This window comes from Oncorhynchus clarkii, chromosome 13 (genome assembly GCF_045791955.1).
Source record: "Oncorhynchus clarkii lewisi isolate Uvic-CL-2024 chromosome 13, UVic_Ocla_1.0, whole genome shotgun sequence".
Classification (NCBI taxonomy): Eukaryota; Metazoa; Chordata; class Actinopteri; order Salmoniformes; family Salmonidae; genus Oncorhynchus; species Oncorhynchus clarkii.
Genome location: NC_092159.1, coordinates 17,330,068 through 17,349,433, shown reverse-complemented (window position 1 = coordinate 17,349,433; position 19,366 = coordinate 17,330,068). Strand labels below are relative to the sequence as shown.

Genomic DNA, 19,366 nt, shown 5'->3' with positions numbered 1-19,366 from the left:
TGTTTTATACTATCAAGAATTGAGCTGAATCATTCATGTTTGATAACTTGTGAAATCGGGAACAATCCCAACACTGGAAGTAGCCTATTAAGGCACAAGCCTAGTCAATTAATGTGCCTAATATTTGTTTAATACCTCAACATGGTCAGGTGTCAATCAATGCATGCCACTTTCAGTCCTCCTCAGCCTGTTACTATCTCCCACCAAAGGCTCCGCCTGCTCTCTGCAAGGATATTGCCTTTCTCGCAAGTGAATGTATGTAAATGATGAGGGCAGGAGCCGCTGTATTCTGAAGTAAACCGGACCACAAGAAACACACGTGTGGGAGGTTGACATTGGAGCCCCGCTATACCGACCATCTAACAGCGTTTCTTTGAGAGGCAAACATCACCAGTGGCTGCAAATACATAGAACTATACATTTTGCTACCATTTTTAATTAATATCTATGCAATATTCACCCTTTTTATTTTTTATTGAATGGACATGCATCTCCTCACTGTCGCGCGTAAAATATGCATACAAATAGGCTAATCTCCATGCGCGTAAAAATTCCATCCCACCAGTGCATACGGATGTATTACAATTCCACGAAAGCAACCGGGATATACATTATCTCTACTAAGCAACATCAAAGAAGACCTTGAATTCTGCAGAGGAGGGATGATTGACACGAGGGGGAATTGACCGATTTGTGGAATAACGGTGGTCGCTTGATCACAGTGCGATCTCTATCCCTGGGACTTGTAATTCTGGATGGCCCCCTGAACGTCTTTAAATCGTCCTGGAACGTTTGATTGTGAATACTGTCAATGAGTGAATGTGAATCCTACCTGGAACATTGGACCGAACCTTCAGTTGTTTCTGGATCTCCATCGTCGGGCTATCAATTTATAAGCTGTAACAGAAGGGAGATCAAATCCAGGCTGAAATTCCCACTGGGAAGGACTGTTATTTCCCAGAGAACTCATGTGGAATAGTGGAATTCATGAAGAAATATTTGACTTATTTCAATATGAGGTTTAAAACATCGAGATTAGGCTACCTGTGAGTTATTATACTACTGAACTGAACTGAAGATTTAAGGAATTGGCTATATAGGCCTATACAGTTACTTGACATATTTGGAAATGTATATGAAACATAAATATGATTATTTTTTTTATGTTTCAGGTTACTTCAGTTCTTAGCGCTGTGTTTTTACACACAGGTACGAACTTGCATGCATTTTTATGAAGTTTGCAGCGCAATGGGCATACAATAACATTTCATAGCCCCTTAAAAAGATTTCAGTCCATCAATGCAACTAATTATATCAATTTACAAACGTTTTTATTCTTATTGATATTAATCCAATTCGTTTGCATATCTGCAATAAAAGTGTAATAACAATGAAAACATTTTATTATGAGCCCTAAGTAGTTGGCAACAAGTCAAACATCTTGAAAAGACGTAAAAGCGAGCCTAAAAGGTAATTGTTAAAACATATGGGTATGGCGTATGGCTGAATTGAAAAATAATCGTTAAGGGATATAGCTAAGGGAGATGGGGGTGAAAGATCATTCGTGGTAAAACAACCTATCATAGGCATGTCATCTCGAGTGAGGACAGCGGACTCGCTGCGTGCATCTCCCCAAACACTCACTGTGCAAGGGCACCTTTTCTCTTCTAAAAACCATGTGCCCGCAATTCCCTTTGAAGTGCCTATGGCCTAAGCCCATATGAAAAGCATATGATTGGTGTTCATTGAAATACATATGTTTTAGTTGGAAAATAACTTGATCTGCTTCTCATTCATTTAGACTGAACATCAATTCGCATTAACTTTCAGTTCGGCTATTCTCTCATTGATGCTTTAATTTTGTACTTATTTTATTCATGCATTTCTTTTGTATGTGTTTTTCTTGTTTGATAGAACACAGTGCAGTCCCACTCCCCACCTCCTAATTTCAAGCACCATGTGAACGAGCAGTGCCGGTTGTCTGACCGGATGAGCCGCAGGTTGATTCGGACCTACCAGCTCTACAGCCGGACCAGCGGCAAACATGTCCAGGTTCTGGGCAATAAGAAAGTGAATGCCATGGGCGACGACGGAGCTGTGCACGGTAAGAAACGAATAAATCACGCCTAGCACCAAATGGGTGCCTTCAAGTAGACCTAGGCATTTTCGTAATAATTGTAGGATTTAACAGGCTTATTCCAGATTTTGAAATGACCTAAGTCTACTTATGGACACGTCAATTTACAAGTCATGTAGGCCTATTGGAGAAGAAAAGTGGTGTGTTATGAAAATATTACCATTTAAAAAGCAAACAGTTCTATTTAGCATGAAGAAGTTTAGGTTTGAGTAGGAGGCGGGAGGGAGAAAATTATTTCGAAATGAATTCTATAGTATTGTTCTGGACTGGGATTCTCGGGAGAAACCCACTCAGAATATCTGGTAAACACATCAGAACTCGTCTTACTTTCTACCTTCTTAAACAGTTACTGAGTAGTTTACCCTCTCAGAAGCGGTTGAAAGAAAGACATATGACTTGCAATTTTCATAACCTTGAGATGCCCTATTTTTTACCCAAAGTTATTTGAGGCGAATGTGTTTTTGTTTAATTCTGTCCCCCATTGGTCTTTGATGGACACATGTCAATGAATATTCAAATACCGAACTATTTAAATGTTATAAATACACAGTAGCTCTCTCAAGTCCATCATTTGAACACAAAATAAATTAATTCATATCTGCTTAAACATTCCAAAAAAAAGTACGACATTTTTACATTAGATTTAGTGGTTTAAAATATCAGTGACTGATTGACATTTGCCACGAGAATTACAAAAATGTGATAAATGTCATTGATAAAACAGAATTGTTTTAACTCACTTATCCAGAGTGGTGCTGAATGGCCCTTATAGACAATGCATTGTTTTTGGAAGGGTTTGGGTAAACTGCATTTCTGCCAAGTGGAATAATTAGCACAACATTTCTCAGGGCAACTTCATCGCACTGTTTCATCCACATGAAGTTAAAAATGTGTATTTCTCAACAGTGGTGGTCTATACGTATTCATAGGCCTCCTGTGCACTATTTGAAAAAAAGTGCTATCTAGACCCTTAACAGGTTATTCGGCTGTCCCCATAGGAGAACCCTTTTTGGTTGCAGATTGAACCCTTTCGGGTTCCCTTTCTACAGAGGTTTCTAGATGTAACCCAAAATGGCTCTACCTGGAACCAAAAGGGCTTATCCTATGGGGACAGTTAAAGAACCCTTTTAGATTTTTTTCTTTCTTGGAGTATAGCCTATGGACAAAGTGTACAATATAGACAGCTGTTTTGATGAAATCTATGCTAGGTTGGGATTTTTTTCTCCCCTCAAGGAAAAAATTGTCTGAAATTTAAAGGGAGCAAATTCCTGTCACCAAAGTATTTTTTTGGTCTGTCTAGCCATCTTTCCACCACAACCATCTATTTCTCCCTAAGCCTGCTGCCTGCTTTTTGGAGTGTCATTTAATGAGGAATTTTCATTGCTTTACAACTCAATGTATGACTCGGTTTATAAAGAGCGGTGAAGTCAGCATCTTCATTTTATCCCCTCTTTCCTCTCTCTGTTCTTCTTTCTTCATCTCCCTCTCCCTCAAACACACACCTCGTCTTGGCTCAAGCGTGCATGTCCTAAGTGGGTGTCACTCTTGTAGCAGGCCCAAATCTGACCACTGCTCTGTGCTTTTGTGGCTGTGTCGCTGACCGCTATGTTCTCTCACTCCCTCGTTCCTCCTTCCTCCCCATCATCTAGTGTAGCGCGGCATTTTATAGCCGTTCAATGACAATGGCTCAGTGTGAAGTCAAAGCCACTTGCTGCTATTCTAAAAGACTTGTGTTTTTTGCCAATGTTTCAAATTTAATTTATGTTTGAATGTTTTGCCATATACAATACTTGTCTCCCCGCTGCATGCAAGATTGATGCCATGATAACGAGTAGTAGAACTCTGCTAAAGTCATTATAATATAATACATAACTTAAGGTTATTAGATCGAGGTTAAATGTAGTCGTCTGAACCAGTCATGACAATAACTTCACACCCTTTCTGATGTCATCACGTCAATACTACTGGGCCGGCATAGTCTCACAGTCTTCAAATTCAATTTAGTCTCAAATGATACCGCTATTGGATTATTTTTCACAAAGGTTTTAGCTCAAAGTTACGAATGCATGCATATCGTGTTCACAAAATAGAATAACCTCATAAGCTTGAGAATCATTGTGCATTGTGTCTGAGCTGAATAAAGTTCATTAAGAATATGATGTGTTTTGTGTTTTTCTAGCCAAACTTGTGGTGGAGACGGACACGTTTGGTAGTCGTATTCGGATCAAAGGGGCAAAGACGGGCTACTACATCTGCATGAACAAGACGGGGAAATTGATTGGCAAGGTAAACATTAGATTTACTTATTAATCCTTTATTTAGGGAAGTCACATTGAAATGTACATCTCTTTTCATGTGAGCCCTGGAGGTTGGTTGAGTTCAATAAATCCGGTCAGAATTTTGACTGTGACCATGAATACAAAGTTTCAGGGAAAAGTTATGTCTGTCCTGTGTAAGGCTCTTCACTTGAGTTATGACCAGAAAAGCCCTTGTAGGGAGTTGGGACATGATTTGGAAAGAAACTTGAAGGATTGATAGGACATTTACTTGTCAAAACAATATTTTAACATCCTCAGAGACTGACCCCCTAAATCATTCCGTCATTCTGTCTTTCACCCTCACCCTCACACCCACCACCTCCTCTCTCTCTCTCTAACAGCGGAAGGGTCGCGGCAAAGACTGCATCTTCACAGAGATCGTTCTGGAGAACAACTACACTGCTCTTCAGAACGCTAAATATGAGGGCTGGTACATGGCCTTCACACGTAAAGGAAGGCCCCGCAAGGCCTCCAGGACCAAGCAACACCAGAGGGAGGCCCACTTCATGAAACGCCAGCCCAAGGGCCACCTCCTGGGTGGCACCCAACCCTTTGATGTCCTCCCCCTCCCCGTGGTCCCCTTCCACCCCCGGAGGACTAAACATACCCATCACCACAGCTCAGGGGCCCACTGAGGAAAGAACAGATGAAGAAGAAGAGGAAGCATAGGGAGGGAGGGGAACACACCAAACTAAAATACCACTACCATACTTCTGCTCCTTGCAAGGACTCCTTTTTGTTATGTTTTGTACCTGATTGTGTCTAAAACAATGAGTAGACTATCTAATCTGCTATGTCAGACTGAGGTTTATTCGCAGGAAAGAGTTTTTATAACCAGAGTACGATTTTAGTGCTCAAGCACTCGAAGAGATTTGAATGAATGAAAGGACATCTTGGGCTTAGTGATAACCCTACTCAGCTATAAAGAGAGGATGTTATGAGAGGGAAATAATGAATACACATTACATGGCAGCTATCTTTGGATCATCATGTGGTTGCATCAACTAAATAACAGTGAATACATGTAAAACACATTATTTAGCATTTAGGAGGCCATTTTCATTCATCTGTTTTCTACATATATGAATATATTTTTAATTGGAAGATTTGTAAAATACGTTTAAATGATGGAAATATTTATTGTAGAGTGTGTATTAAAATCACAAAAGAAGTTTGAGTTAATGTGCCGTTTCTAACCATTTTTATAGCTGGGTCACTTTGGGGTCCCAAAAGGTTCTAACGTTGCCTAAAAAACTGGAGACCCAGATAACTGATGGGCAATATCTGTGACAGGCTACTGCAATTCAATGTGCTCAGCAAGTGAGACTTGGGCCTGAATAGTTGGGGCTATGCATTAAAAGCAGATGAGGTCAGCCCACAATTTTGTTTCGAGACAAAGGTTACCACCATGTAGATGCATTTCTCACGATCACACACCGTAACCCTGTGATCAAATGGGCCCTTTGTGGCCCTCATATAAAAGGACATGTGATACAATAGTGGGTTTGAATAATAACACGAGGAGGGGTCAGTTATCAAAAAGAAGCTAGTCTCACAGGAGGGAGGGAGGGAGGGAGAGAAAGCGAAAGAGTACCAGGGCTCAGTGTGGCAAAATGTGGCACCGGCTGAAAGAGGGGGAATGGCTGGGAAGAGGCGTTCGGGAATGAAAGGACGTGGCAGAAAGAAACCCTCCTCTCTTTCCCAGGAGCAACTGAGCATGACCAGCAGAGGCCAAATGACAGGGGGAAGAAGACCCGGTCGGCCTGGCTGCACAACAGAATCAGATGACGGGGAAGAAGACCTGGACGGCCTGGCTGCACCACAGAATCAGATGACGGGGAAGAAGACCCGGTCGGCCTGGCTGCACCACAGAATCAGATGACAGGGAAGAAGACCCGGTCGGCCTGGCTGCACAACAGAATCAGAGCAGACCCTCTCTCTCGCTCTATTCCCTTCCTCTCTCTTTCTCACTGTTTGAAGTCTGGATGTCCTATTGGTTGTTTGCTAAAGGTCGGATTCTAAATATGAGGAATGGTTTTTCAGTATAGCTAAGCGCCAAGCGCCAGCTTTGAGGGCTTGCAAACAAATGAACAACTAAAAGCTGTGATCAAAAAGGTTCCATAAATCTGACAGGATAAAAACTTAACTTTTAGTGTTATTATTGTTACTCCTATTGAGAACTGAATGGCTATCCTCATGGCTACTAGGACACATCGTGCACTTTAATTGAAGCATTATCCTGCTCTGCCAAATGAGAAAAGACAGCAGTGTACGCAAATCACCCTCCAAATGGTCGTTTCATTCCGTGTCCAAGATTTTATTTGGACAACACAAAGTCAAAGCAATCCAACAGCAACTCTTGATTTGAGAAATTAGTTGAGAATTTATTTCTCAGATCTTATGCTTTGGTTGGATCTGGTTCCCAAATCCCATGACATATCTCCTCCCCTTTAGGAAGTACGCAAAGCACAATAGCGAGTGACCTGTGGTTTAGTCGCCGTGTTTAGCCCTTGTACTGCTCACTTGGTTAGGCACATAGAGTCCCAGAAATGCAAGGAATTACCACTAGGTTAGAGGAATCTATATTTAAATGGAATTGTTCCTTTTTTTTTGCAGCATTGTTTTCTTTTCCCGCAGCCTCTATGTTTTGTTTTGAACTGCTCTAGGTCAGCTGCTATGGCAATAACACATTGTGTTCAAAAGTAAATCAGTAAAACTTCACAATCAAACTGATGGTCAAACCTCAGTCATATTAGCTTAGTCAGATATAATGTCTTGTTACTCATCTCCCTAGAGTTTGATGGTCAAAGTTAGCAAGCATTCAGTCAGATAACGTTTCTCATTGTGGCTCACCGTGGTACTCGATTTACAAAAGAGACTACAACCTTTTCCCACTTTGCGGTAATTCAGTACTACTGCCATGCAAGAGCCTAGATTTACAAAGAAGCATACGACTTGTTCACTTCCCAGTAATATAGTGCTTCTGTCATCCAAGCTCCATACCTATCATTGGCTATCCCCAGTCTTGGGGTTTGCGAGAGGATTTGTTGGAGGACTCTGGGCCAGCAAAGTCATCCCCTAGAGGACAGGGCGAGGCTCAGGGGACCAGTAAGACCTGCTAGTACTGGCTAGCTCGGCCATAATGGCTTTCAGGGTGGCCTACTCTGGGCTGCACAATCATGAGCATAAGGGTAATCAGTTAACACAAATGGGACGTGCTTGTAAGGGCGACCCCGTCGACAAAAGTGTGTGTGTGTTTGTGTGTGTGGAAAGAATAGGGAAAAGGCATTGTGTGTTAAAGTGTTTTACAAGGGAAGGAGACCAAGAATTGTGGGAGGGGGATGAACTCTCTGCGTTTGGACTATTTTAACAACTAATAGTTTGCATAGTTAAAGGAGAGATGTAGAGACAGTTGTTAACAATGTTATGGAATTGTATTCACCTTCAAAGGACAACATCACGTATTAAACCCAATAAGTGTTCGTATCTCGACAACAACGATTCAGAACTTTTTACAGAGCAGCAGTGACGTTTCTCAAATACCTTTTTGACAGAACACTTGTAAGTGTTCCATCAAAAATTAACAAGTTTAAACAAGTAACTGTTTGTTCACCCGACCACAATAAACACAATGGAAAGTATGGACAAGGCACTGTGCAAAAATGTTCCAATAGTGGAATCCCATTGAGAACCAGAAATCAGAGTAGAAAACATACAGGATACTGCATCACCAGTGCAAATCAAAAACGACTTGTTTGAGTGACATCCCCTCAGATCCACACTGGGACTTCATTGTGTTTTGCAGTCGACGTCCCCTTCATTGGTTCCCTTCAGTTTCTTCACCTCCCGGAGTAGCTCGTGCTCAAGGGTTAATATCTCCTTGGGCTTCTTGTACTTGAAAGGAAAGGCAGAATATGTCATTACCTCTACAGAAACCCATTTCCCTTCCATGTACATCCTGTAGTGTAATGTTTGACCTAAAGTGGAATAACACAGAGGCTTCTTATTCCCTATATAGTTCCCTCTGTCACACAGTCACCCATGTAGTAGTGGATGACAGTATGGGCTGTGACAGGGCTCTCAGCCTGCTCAAAGTGGACAGGTTGCCCTCTGGAGTTTATCTGTTGAAGTGCACCTGGCTTAGCACCTGCATCAGTGAGCAGAGACTGCTGGATACAGCAGTCTAAAGCCTACTCAACCCAGACAAAGACATTGAAACTACAAAGGACGGTGTCAAAGAAGACGTACTCAACAAAATCCCACTCCCAGCCACACAGGACATGAAGCAGCCGATCTCTGATGAAACAAAACCAGATGAGTCGACAGAGACTTTAGGTTGACGACCACATAACCATTAACCATAACCCTGTCACAGCATGATAGCTTATTCTGGCCCTAAACATACACTTCATTACTTCATGTATCCATAGGTCCAAGACACTAAAGATGACTTCAAAGACGAATATGGCGTCTCCCAGAGCGATCTGGAGGCTCTGATCAGTGGCTTGCACCCCAAGGACGAGACCCCCAGTACTGCCACTGCCCCCTCAGACCCCCAACAGAAGCCTCTCTCAGGGAAGTGGGTGTGTGCCCAGTCCTCCCAGTCCAAGGTTGACAACCACAACAAGCACATCACAGATAAACTGGAGATGCTGGCCAAGGCCTACACACACCAGGGGGACAGATGGAGAGCACTGGGCTACTCCAAAGCCTTCAACCCCCTCAAGAGCTACCACAAGCCTATCACATCCTATGAGGTAGGTTATTTAGTCCCATATCTGCATAGTTGGTGATTATGGTCGGCCATTTTGTATTTGTGTCAGCATAATTCATTGCTGAAAGGCAGAATATGTCATTACCTCTACAGAAACCCATTTCCCTTCCATGTACATCCTGTAGTGTAATGTTTGACCTAAAGTGGGATAACAGAGGCTTCTTATTCCCTATATAGTGCACTACTTTCGACCAGAGTCGGGCTCAAAAGTAGTGCAATATATAGGGAATAGGGTGCCAATTTTAACAAACACAAGGAATAAGAAATCGAATAGTACAGAGAAACCGATTATGATAGGTATACACATAAAGTAACGGTCAATCTCTTCATCAGATACTTAGTAGGCTATCCTAATGTTTGTTCTAAGTAATTCAATGATTCCCTTGAGTTTATAGGCGTGTTCTGATACAAGTGAGACGAATAGAAAAATAGAGTTTCAATCTAGTCTCCAGTATCAAATTATAGTTTGCCTATTTTAACAAACACAAGGAATAATTTGGATATTGGATATAAGACTTTCAGTGTAAAATCATCCAAGAAGGGATTTGAGAAGTACTGTAATTGGTTTGTTTGTTGCTGTTGTTGTTGTTGTCAGGAGTACTTACACTGACAATTAACGTGTTATTGCCGTGGGTGAAGTTGAGCGCGGAACTATCCATTGGCAGCTGGCTTCGGTCCAGATCAGGAACATTAAACTTCTTGTAGTACCTGCAAAGGATAAACACACCGCAGTGAGAAAAGGGTTTCTTGAAGGCAAAGAGATCAATATTTTTGTCAACAGTGCCACCTATAGGAGAGCCAGCCTCACTTACATATGCGGAACTGTAACAAGCACTGACAAAGAAAATAAAGGAAAATATAGGAGGCCTTCTCCTTTGTGAAGATGTTACAACTGTATAAATTATATAGACTTTGAATGTGGTATCACTTTTCAAGGACCTGTAGTTAACAATATCTGAAGTGATATAGGCCTAGCAGTTTATCAGTAGATTTCTAAGGAGGGGAAACATATCAGCTGTATGCATAACTAGTAAAGCCATTTTGGCATGAGAGTGGAATAGAGGCTATTCGGATGTTACTTTTTGTTATTTGTTCGTATGATGCAGCATCGTTGATCAGGCTCCACTGAAATGTTGTAGACCTTTTTGGGGTACGGAAGGTTCCGGACTCTCCACAGGAAACTGGTCTTTGTGTCTTTGCGCATAAATACAGGCTGAGGAAATACAACAAAGCATTGTACTGTTAAATGCATACTGTTTATTTATGATGAATTGAATAGTGAAATGATGAAAATGAAGTGAATTCCACGATCGTCAAAGTATTAGTTGACACATTTGGATGAGTACTGTTGGTGATAGTGAACTAGAATCAATTAGCAATTTAGATCATGGCCTGAAATATAACAGATGTAAATATTGTATAATACAACTCACGTTTGAACAGTTTTCCTTGATAACATCTGATTCCAAACAGGCTACAGTAGATGGGACTGGCTCTCCAACTTCTATCTCCCATGGTCCCTGTCCCTTCAAGGTGCTTTTCGAACGCCACTTTCGTACTGCAAAGTAAGAATACATGTAAGTAACAACAACTGAGAGTGGAAATAATATAATGCACCGGAAGCAATGTAGCTAATGCAGGATACTTTTTTAGAAGATGTTGTCTAATCTGAAACAAGCTTACCAATGAGCTCATCTGTTGCCAAGTCATATTCTTCTGCCATTTCTTTCCCATCTGTAAAGATATAGTGTATCTTCCTTTTCCCTGGAAAGAGGTTTGCAAAGCACCAATAGAAATGCATTTAAATGTGAACTAACTAGCTGTCATATTTGCTAAACAGATTTGCTAGGCAAAGTGAAGGTTAGTGGTAGTTCGCAGCTAATGCTAGCGAGCTTATAATGGACACTGAAGTCTTACTAGATGAATGTAAGGGTAAATGTCGTGATACAAAACACAATAATGATGATAACTTGTCTGCATCTCTCTGTTTCACTCACCATCGTGTATTAAAGCGGTTTTCGTGGATGCTTTTAGGAGAGCTGTCCAGCTCTCCACAGCCATATTGAAAAAAACGGACACTTCCTAAACATCACGTGTAGCCACGGCAACGGAGGTCATCGTGAAACGTATAATTAATTTGTCCTTTTTTTAAACTCCATAATCTGTCAAAAACATGTTTACATTTACTCAATAAATAATACAGATTTTTTTTACAATATTTTCTCGAAAAATATGTAACTTTGTCGTGCAATAACTAAAAATAGGTCTATAACGTACCGGAAGTTTAATTATTTTTAAACCATCTGCATTGTCACATTGGTTTGTGTTTTGGTCGTCCAAAGGGGTAAAACATATGTATTTTCAAGAGTTTATCGACCAATGATAGTAAATTAGTTTAATAAATATATAACGTAACATATTTCAGTGGAGTGAGTGAATCCCAGCTGTTCTAAACAGTTAAATGCCGTTGTTGTTGTCTGCTTGCTAGCTAACTTAGCTAGTCAGCTAAAGTTAGCTAGCTAGCCAGTGTCAGTTGTCACATTCTGTTCTATGTTTTTCAGAGCTCCCCTTTCCCTGGCGAAATGTCTGCCTACGGAATTATGAAAGCTTTCCCCAAAGTGAAGAGAGCAAGGGCACGTGAGGGAAAGGATGCCCCCCACCAAAGAGGAAGTCTGATGAAACTGTACCTGTTACAGGTGTGGGCCGTGTTTGAGAGAATCAAATTCGTAATGCATTTTGGACAAATTGTGACTGACAGATCTACAAATAATAATGATTTTATAACGGTAGATCAGTCAGCAGTCGATGTTGAACAAGCCCTGTGTGTGTAAAACTACTTTTTCACAATCCCATTTCAGGGAGTGCTTTCCAGGGCGTCACCGTACACATATTACCAGCCAGCATCGGGAGCGTCAGATCTTCCAGAGACAGATTGTCCAGAATGGAGGCCAAACGGAGAGTTCCCTCTGTCCCACAGTCACCCATGTAGTAGTGGATGAGAGTATGGACTGTGACAGGGCTCTCAGGCTGCTCAAAGTGGACAGGTTGCCCTCTGGAGTTTATCTGTTGAAGTGCACCTGGCTTATGCATCAGTGAGCAGAGACTGCTGGATACAGCAGACTACAGCCTAATCGACCCAGACAAAGACATGGAAACTACAAAGGACGGTGTCAAAGAAGACGTACTCAACAAAATCCCACTCCCAGCCACACAGGACATGAAGCAGCCGATCTCTGATGAAACAAAACCAGATGAGTCGACAGAGACTGTAGGTTGACGACCACATAACCATTAACCATAACCCTGTCACAGCATGATAGCTTATTCTGGCTCTAATCATACACTTCATTACTTCATATATCCATAGGTCCAAGACACTAAAGATGACTTCAAAGACGAATATGGCGTCTCCCAGAGCGATCTGGAGGCTCTGATCAGTGGCTTGCACCCCAAGGACGAGACCCCCATTACTGCCACTGCCCCCTCAGACCCCCAACAGAAGCCTCTCTCAGGGAAGTGGGTGTGTGCCCAGTCCTCCCAGTCCAAGGTTGACAACCACAACAAGCACATCACCGATAGACTGGAGGTGCTGGCCAAGGCCTACACTCACCAGGGGGACAGATGGAGAGCACTGGGCTACTCCAAAGCCATCAACCCCCTCAAGAGCTACCACAAGCCTATCACATCCTATGAGGTAGGTTATTTAGTCCCATATCTGTATAGTTGGTGATTATGGTCGGCCATTTTGTATTTGTGTCAGCATAATTCATTGCTGTCTCTCTATTCGCACAATTGCAAACATAGTGAAATGTGGCTGATTGGTTGGTTGGTTTACGCAACTGCATCCCTGTTATTGACAAGATGGATGCATAAATCGTGTATTGATGGATGCATAAATTGATTGCTGCTGGTTCAATTTCAGGTGTCCTGAAAGGAGTCCTTAAAGGCCCAGTGCAGTAAAAATGCTGTTTTTACTGTGTTTTGTATCATATTGTACAACAGCTGATGAAGTCATTGAGGAAATGCTTCCTTTTAAATCAATGAACTGTCAAAAACATGTTTACATTTACTCAATAAATAATACTTTTTTTTTTTTACAATATTTTCTCGAAAAATATGTAACTTTGTCGTGCAAGAACTAAAAATAGGTCTATAACGTACTGGAAGTTTAATTATTTTTAAACCATCTGCATTGTCACATTGGTTTGTGTTTTAGTCGTCCAAAGGGGTGTTACGTCAAGCTCAAGAATCAACTTCATTCTATCTTGTGAATTGAAATAATGAGAAATAGTTGATTATTGTTGCATATTGCCTCAGCTATACACCGATGGTTATTTTACATAGATTTATGAAGTTACGAAGCTGCTACTACTAGTTAGCTAGCTACATTGACTATCTAGCAACTTGTAAAATTAGAGGATAATTTAGTACAACCACTAGTACCTGCAAAAAACTGAGCAAAAGCTATTGTATTTATGCATAATCAATTAATATGGTATAGTACAGTAGGAAAAATAGAATAGACACTCCCGCTCTGCTCCTCTCCGCTCTCAAAACAACGTGCTCTGTGTAGCAAGTAAAACGTCACATTGATGAGATGCTGATGGAAAAGCAACGTGACGTGTATAGTGGAGTTAGTGAACTATGTGATCAATGTTATTTCCTGATAGTTGCTTCATTTGTTGAAAACACAATCTACACAGGACCTTCTAATCAGCATGTTTTGCATGGTTTGACAAGGTTTTTTTTAACAAGGTTGTGCTGCTGAGTCCCGGCGGGGGAGGCCTGGAGGAGGGTAGTGCCCCCCCGTTTGAACTTTGCGTTTTTTAACACCTGTAACTGCCATTTCTTGCAATATAAATACAAAAATAATAGTAATTAAAGTAACAAAAATAAAATATGCTGGCACAGCTCCTCTCTTCCATTCGTTGGGGAAAAACCTGGGTGGAGTTTCAGCTTGGTAAATTAGTTAGTAGACCAGTAACACAGTTCCAAACCTCTCTGCCAATAACAGCTAGTTTTCTGTTTTTCCCTCCCCACTGTGACAGTCCTTGCTAAATTCTTTCTTCAGAAAATTAGTTTTTTGCTTAAAAGCTATTTTTGTTTATTTTTGACCATTTGAATGGAAAACTATTACAGTAAGGTACATCATTTTCTATCCAGAAAGATTTTATATTGGTATAAAATGGCTACAGTGGGCCTTTTAACTCCTTGTAATTGACTAAACCATGCCTGTCAAATTTCAGGAGGCCTGTAAGATCCAGGGCATTGGCAAGAAATGGCTGACAAGGTCATGGAGAGTGGGCACCTCCGTAAGATAGATCACTTGGGAGAGGCAAAGCCAGTACTGGAGATGTTCGCCAATATCTGGGGAGCAGGGGCCAAGACTGCCCAGCTTTGGTACACACAGGTTAGATGGATTGATCTTAGAGGGTGTTGGTTGTCACACAGTCAGTCTCTCTGTCTGTGTGTGTCTCTCTTTCTCGCTCTCTGATTTTTGCATGCAACACTGCTATGCCTGTGTAAGATTTGTTATTTTTGTATTGCGGAGCGTGCAGTTAATTTAGTGTTTGATGGTGTGATACAAATCGATTTGACATGAGATTAAAAAATATATATTTTCCATTTTAGGGGTTCCGCACTTTGGAGGACATCCGCACCAAGGCCAATCTGAACCACAGCCAAATAATTGGACTCAAACACTACGACGACTTTCTGGACCGGATGCCCAGAGAAGAGGCAGCCGCCATTGAAGAAATGATAACACATCTCTCTCTTATTGTCTCAAGCACCCACATTAAAGGTCAATCAATGTTAAAATGTAACCTTCTAACATTATATTAGTTATAGACTAAACAGGCCTTTTCTTCTCACTTCATCTAGTGGGGTTAAGAGAGTTTCTTTAGAAAAGTGTCTCCAGTCCAGTACTCTAACCCCCTTGCGAACAAGAGATCTTGTAAAGTGAAATGCTATGGGACCTCAAAGCCAAGTTCAGATGTTTTAAGTTTGCCTTGGCCCCTAAGCAGACTGTCAGTCCAGTCCTCCTAGCCTGGTCTGTGTGTGATGGAGAAAGCAGACATACCACTGTCAGAGTCCTGCCGGCCGCATCCCAAAGGGGGGGAACTCACTCTTAGAAACTTGGCGCATCATATGTCAGCAGATACCAGGGCTGTGTTTCATTCCAGAAAGGTGTTTCCTCCCCCTCTGCCTCCGTTCACTCCCTTTCATGGATCTGAGATAACTGGGTGGGTGTAAAGCAAGAACTCATCTAGATTACGCCCATAAAGATAGAGGACTCATCATGGATATAACCCGTTTTAGCATGGGCTTCCACCACTTTAAAGTAGTCAACTGCGTGGGGAGTCCTGTGAGTTGGGAGCAATCAGCCAATGAAGAAGAAAATGGACTACTTTAAAATGGAGATAGCTCCATGCTGTCGCATGTATAATGGCACAGATACAAAGATGAGTCCTCTATCTAACTATGATTCTGCCTTATTGCTTTTACCAGTCCAGTCCTATCAGATCTGTGAAGGGGAGGGAACATAATCGTGGAATGAAACGCGGCCCTGGTCACTGGGAGCACCGGGTACAAAGCCAGTTGTTTTCATATAGTATTACTTGGATTTCCTTGTTGCTTTCGTGGCTGCCAGATACAAAGTGCAGATTAGAAAGATGACTATAGCATGTGTCCTTTTGACTTGTGGCTTGTCAAAATAATAGGTAGTGTCGTCAAAATGTATCTGGCCTGCTTGAATACGGCAAATGCTTACCTGTTGACCTGCAAGGCTTTATGAAAATAGACCATTTTCTTTTCTAATTTCAAGTAGGTAATATAAATACAACTTGAGGACTTATGTTGAAGATTCAACACGTGTACAGCATGTTATTTTGAGTCCAAATATGAACGAGAAACAAACCAAACTTTCTGTTATAATGAAGGCCCCTGAGAGAACATTACTGGGGAAAACTTTGAAACATGGTCTAGAACCCATAACCATTCATGATAAATACATTGTATGCAAAGTGGTCCTCCCCACCACTGGTCTGGGATCCAAGCTGAATTGTTCTTTTTCACAGTTGTTTTTTAACTGAGCCAATAGTGAAACACAATAGTGTATCAGAAAAACAATTGTGAAACACAATAGTGTATCAGAAAAACAATAGGGAAACACAATAGTGTATCAGAAAAACAATAGGGAAACACAATAGTGTATCAGAAAAACAATAGGGAAACACAATAGTGTATCATAAAAACAATAGGGAAACAACTATTCAACTTGGATTCCCAGGCTACCCCCCACCGCAGATTTGACTGTATTTCAAACAATCAAAATGTCCTTGTCCTGTTGTAAATGTATAGGTGAGATAGCCCCCACCATATATTGTATCCCAAACAGTAACATTTTTCACTGTATGTGAAACGAAGTTAATTCAGTGTGGTCTAGAGTTGGGCGATTTTATGCTTAAATTGAATATTGTGATATTTGACATTGATGACATATCATGATGTGCAAGACTATACTCTAATTGAGCTTTACAAATCAAAACTATGCCGTTTTATCAGTTAGGTTGTATCAATATGTTGAAAATGTAGTCTAAATGAATGAATTAAGTCTTTATTTTTTTATTTTTTTGCCATACAATGAATATTTAATGAGAATGCGACTACAATATCGCAAATAAGCACAAAAATGGCCCAGACTGGAATAATTCAGTCATTAACCCGTTACACTTGTGGGAATTGGCCTATATGGATTGGGCTAAATTGAAATGCTTTTTACAGAAGAAATATGAAAAGCACATGCATAACCATGGTAACAATTGAAAGAGAACAGTTTGGAGAAAATGGGAAAATTATTAGACCAAAGGTGAGCACACAACATTTCACCTGACACAAGACTGAATCCAAACATTACACTGTTGATTTTATGTGCATTTTACATTTACTGCACTTTTCTCTGCATTTTTTTGATAACGAAATCTGAAAATACTCTGGATACATTCTGTAACATGATAACACTATTCCTGAAAAAATGCGGGGTAGTTTGAGTGAGAGGACTAACTGGTGTCTCCAGTTGCCACACACCTATCCAAAGTGTGCACAGTTCCTAAGCAATTTCAATGCACTTTTATGACTCAAAGAAGTCTTCAACTGTAAAGGTACTTTTTTTAAATGTTTACCTCTCCTAGCTGTAACATTGAGAAACTAGAGCAAGCACACTTGTAGTTGTTTAGTTTAAAACACAACCCTGCATTCCCGCCATCACACAATTTACTGTTGCTGTTTACACAATCCCAAAACAGTCTGTCATAAATCACAGTCTGGGTCAGGTGGGCATGATTTGAAAGCTTGTTCTATTGGCAACATGACTAAGTTAGGCTTTCACCAGGTCATTCAGAGAAAAGGATTGTAATTTTGGTGCGCAGAAAAAGGAGTCACGAGTGCTTTCAGGTGGCAAATTATCTTCATAATTACAAACAGGCTTATTCTGTTCAGAACAACCCAGGGTATGACGCCATGTCATCTTGTAACTGTACATCAAACATAGTGATCATAAACGCTGACACTGTATATGCCATGAGTTTTATGATATGGAAATGTGAAGTGCACATTTGGACTCACAGGTGTTTGGCTTGTGTGACATCAACGTGGTATTTATTATAATAATCCTCATCGTCTCATCTTTCAAAGTACATAGAGTCCTCTTAATTTACAGCATTTCCCTCACTAAGAGAACAAAAAAAAAATCACATTTTGCCCAAGTACTGGGAGAGATGTGGGGCAACTTCTTAACGCGTGCGGTGCTCGAGTTCAGAACAACGGCTGTCAGTCCAAACCCATACAGCGCTGTGAAGCGCAGAGCCTGAGCTCTGATGTCATGTATAGTTACTGTATAGCTACTACGTCCCAATTTAGGCACTTATTAGTGCCCAAATCTGCCATTTATAGGTACGAGTGTAAAGGGCTACCAACTAAAAACAATTATTGGATATCGCAAACTGTAACTTCCTCTCAAGTTGTGCATGTACAGTATCTATGTGAAGGAGGCAGCGCTCTTATTCCATGACAAACGGTAACATATCCCTGTCCTTTTCTACTGTATAGGTGAAGGAGGCAGCTCAGTTCCTGGACCCTGGCCTGCTGGCCATGGCCTGTGGTTCGTACCGCCGGGGAAGGACACATGTGGAGATGTTGACGTCCTCATCTCTCACCCAGACGGGAAGTCCCACCGGGGTGTCTTTAGCAAAGTGTTACAGAGCCTCCACCAGAGCGGTAGGAGGACATGTCCAAACACAGGGCATTTGATTTATTAACTGTCGGTGAATTCCCAACCAATTATAGCTACATTAATAGTTTTTCTCTCTTGTATTGACAATTCATCTTCTTTCAACATGATATCATTCATCATTTATTTTTTCATTTAATAATGGGATGAGCTGAGAGCCGGATCATAATTCACTAGGCATGATCGTTTGTGTTTTCTTTTTCAAAACAATTTACTACAGTGTGCCCTAATGAATGCGACCCAGTTCTTGTTCTTTTTTAAATTTTTTATTCAGGCTTCCTGACGGACGACCTAGTGAGCCATGAGGAGAGTGGCGAGCATAAGAAGTACATGGGTGTGTGTCGTCTGCCAGGACCTGGCCGGCTCCACCGCCGCCTCGACATCATTGTGGTGCCCTACGGCGAGTTCGCCTGCTCCCTCATGTACTTCACCGGCTCGGCACATTTAACCGCTCTATGAGGGCATTGGCCAAGACAAAACGCATGAGCCTATCAGAGCACTCATTGAACAGCGACGTGTTGAGACAAGGAAGTTTGAAGGTGTATGGGGGGACACCACGACCCACGCTCACTGAGAAGGATATCTTCACCCATCTGGGAATACCTTTCAGGGAACCTCAGGAAAGAGACTGGTGATGTTAATGTTTTTAACACTGGTGGAATGAGTCAATGCATAAGTTATATATTTTTACAGAAAAATTATGATGGTGATAGTGGTGAGGTGAAGATCATGCTTATGTATGCAGATTTCAGACAGTGTCATATCAACATGTCAACTGTGATTTTAGACTTGAATTGTATGATAATCTCATTTTACAGAAGGAAAATCACTTAAGATGCATGGTGACT

General features: G+C 41.2%; 2 protein-coding genes and 1 pseudogene across 2 annotated transcripts; 2 read left to right on the top strand and 1 right to left on the bottom strand.

Annotated features, from left to right (window-relative positions):
- The first annotated feature begins 268 nt into the window (after positions 1-268).
- Positions 269-5,090, top strand: LOC139424529 (fibroblast growth factor 8b-like). The gene is made up of 5 exons (XM_071176455.1): positions 269-1,046; positions 1,173-1,209; positions 1,915-2,104; positions 4,317-4,423; positions 4,797-5,090. Exons 1-5 carry the CDS (start codon positions 988-990, stop codon positions 5,088-5,090), a joined length of 687 nt encoding a protein of 228 aa, XP_071032556.1. The 5' UTR covers positions 269-987.
- On the bottom strand, positions 4,436-11,319 carry LOC139424531 (protein DPCD-like). Its single transcript, XM_071176457.1, has 6 exons — positions 11,227-11,319; positions 10,913-10,993; positions 10,663-10,787; positions 10,309-10,442; positions 9,835-9,937; positions 4,436-8,349 (listed from the first exon to the last, which is right to left on the bottom strand). The coding sequence occupies exons 1-6, from the start codon at positions 11,288-11,290 to the stop codon at positions 8,245-8,247; spliced, it is 612 nt and encodes a 203-aa protein (XP_071032558.1). The 5' UTR covers positions 11,291-11,319; the 3' UTR covers positions 4,436-8,244.
- A 492-nt stretch (positions 11,320-11,811) lies between these two features.
- Positions 11,812-19,366, top strand: LOC139424528 (DNA polymerase lambda-like; annotated as a pseudogene).

Excerpts from the sequence above, each read along its gene's own strand:
- LOC139424529 (XM_071176455.1), top strand. The coding sequence starts at position 988 with ATGAAGAAATATTTGACTTATTTCAATATGAGGTTTAAAACATCGAGA. Across the intron at positions 1,047-1,172 it reads ACATCGAGATTAGGCTACCT|GTTACTTCAGTTCTTAGCGC; the intron begins GTGAGTTATTAT and ends TTTATGTTTCAG. Across the intron at positions 4,424-4,796 it reads CGGGGAAATTGATTGGCAAG|CGGAAGGGTCGCGGCAAAGA; the intron begins GTAAACATTAGA and ends TCTCTCTAACAG.
- LOC139424531 (XM_071176457.1), bottom strand. The coding sequence starts at position 11,290 with ATGGCTGTGGAGAGCTGGACAGCTCTCCTAAAAGCATCCACGAAAACC. Across the intron at positions 10,994-11,226 it reads AACCGCTTTAATACACGATG|GGAAAAGGAAGATACACTAT; the intron begins GTGAGTGAAACA and ends ACCTCTTTCCAG. Across the intron at positions 10,443-10,662 it reads TCAAGGAAAACTGTTCAAAC|CCTGTATTTATGCGCAAAGA; the intron begins GTGAGTTGTATT and ends GTATTTCCTCAG.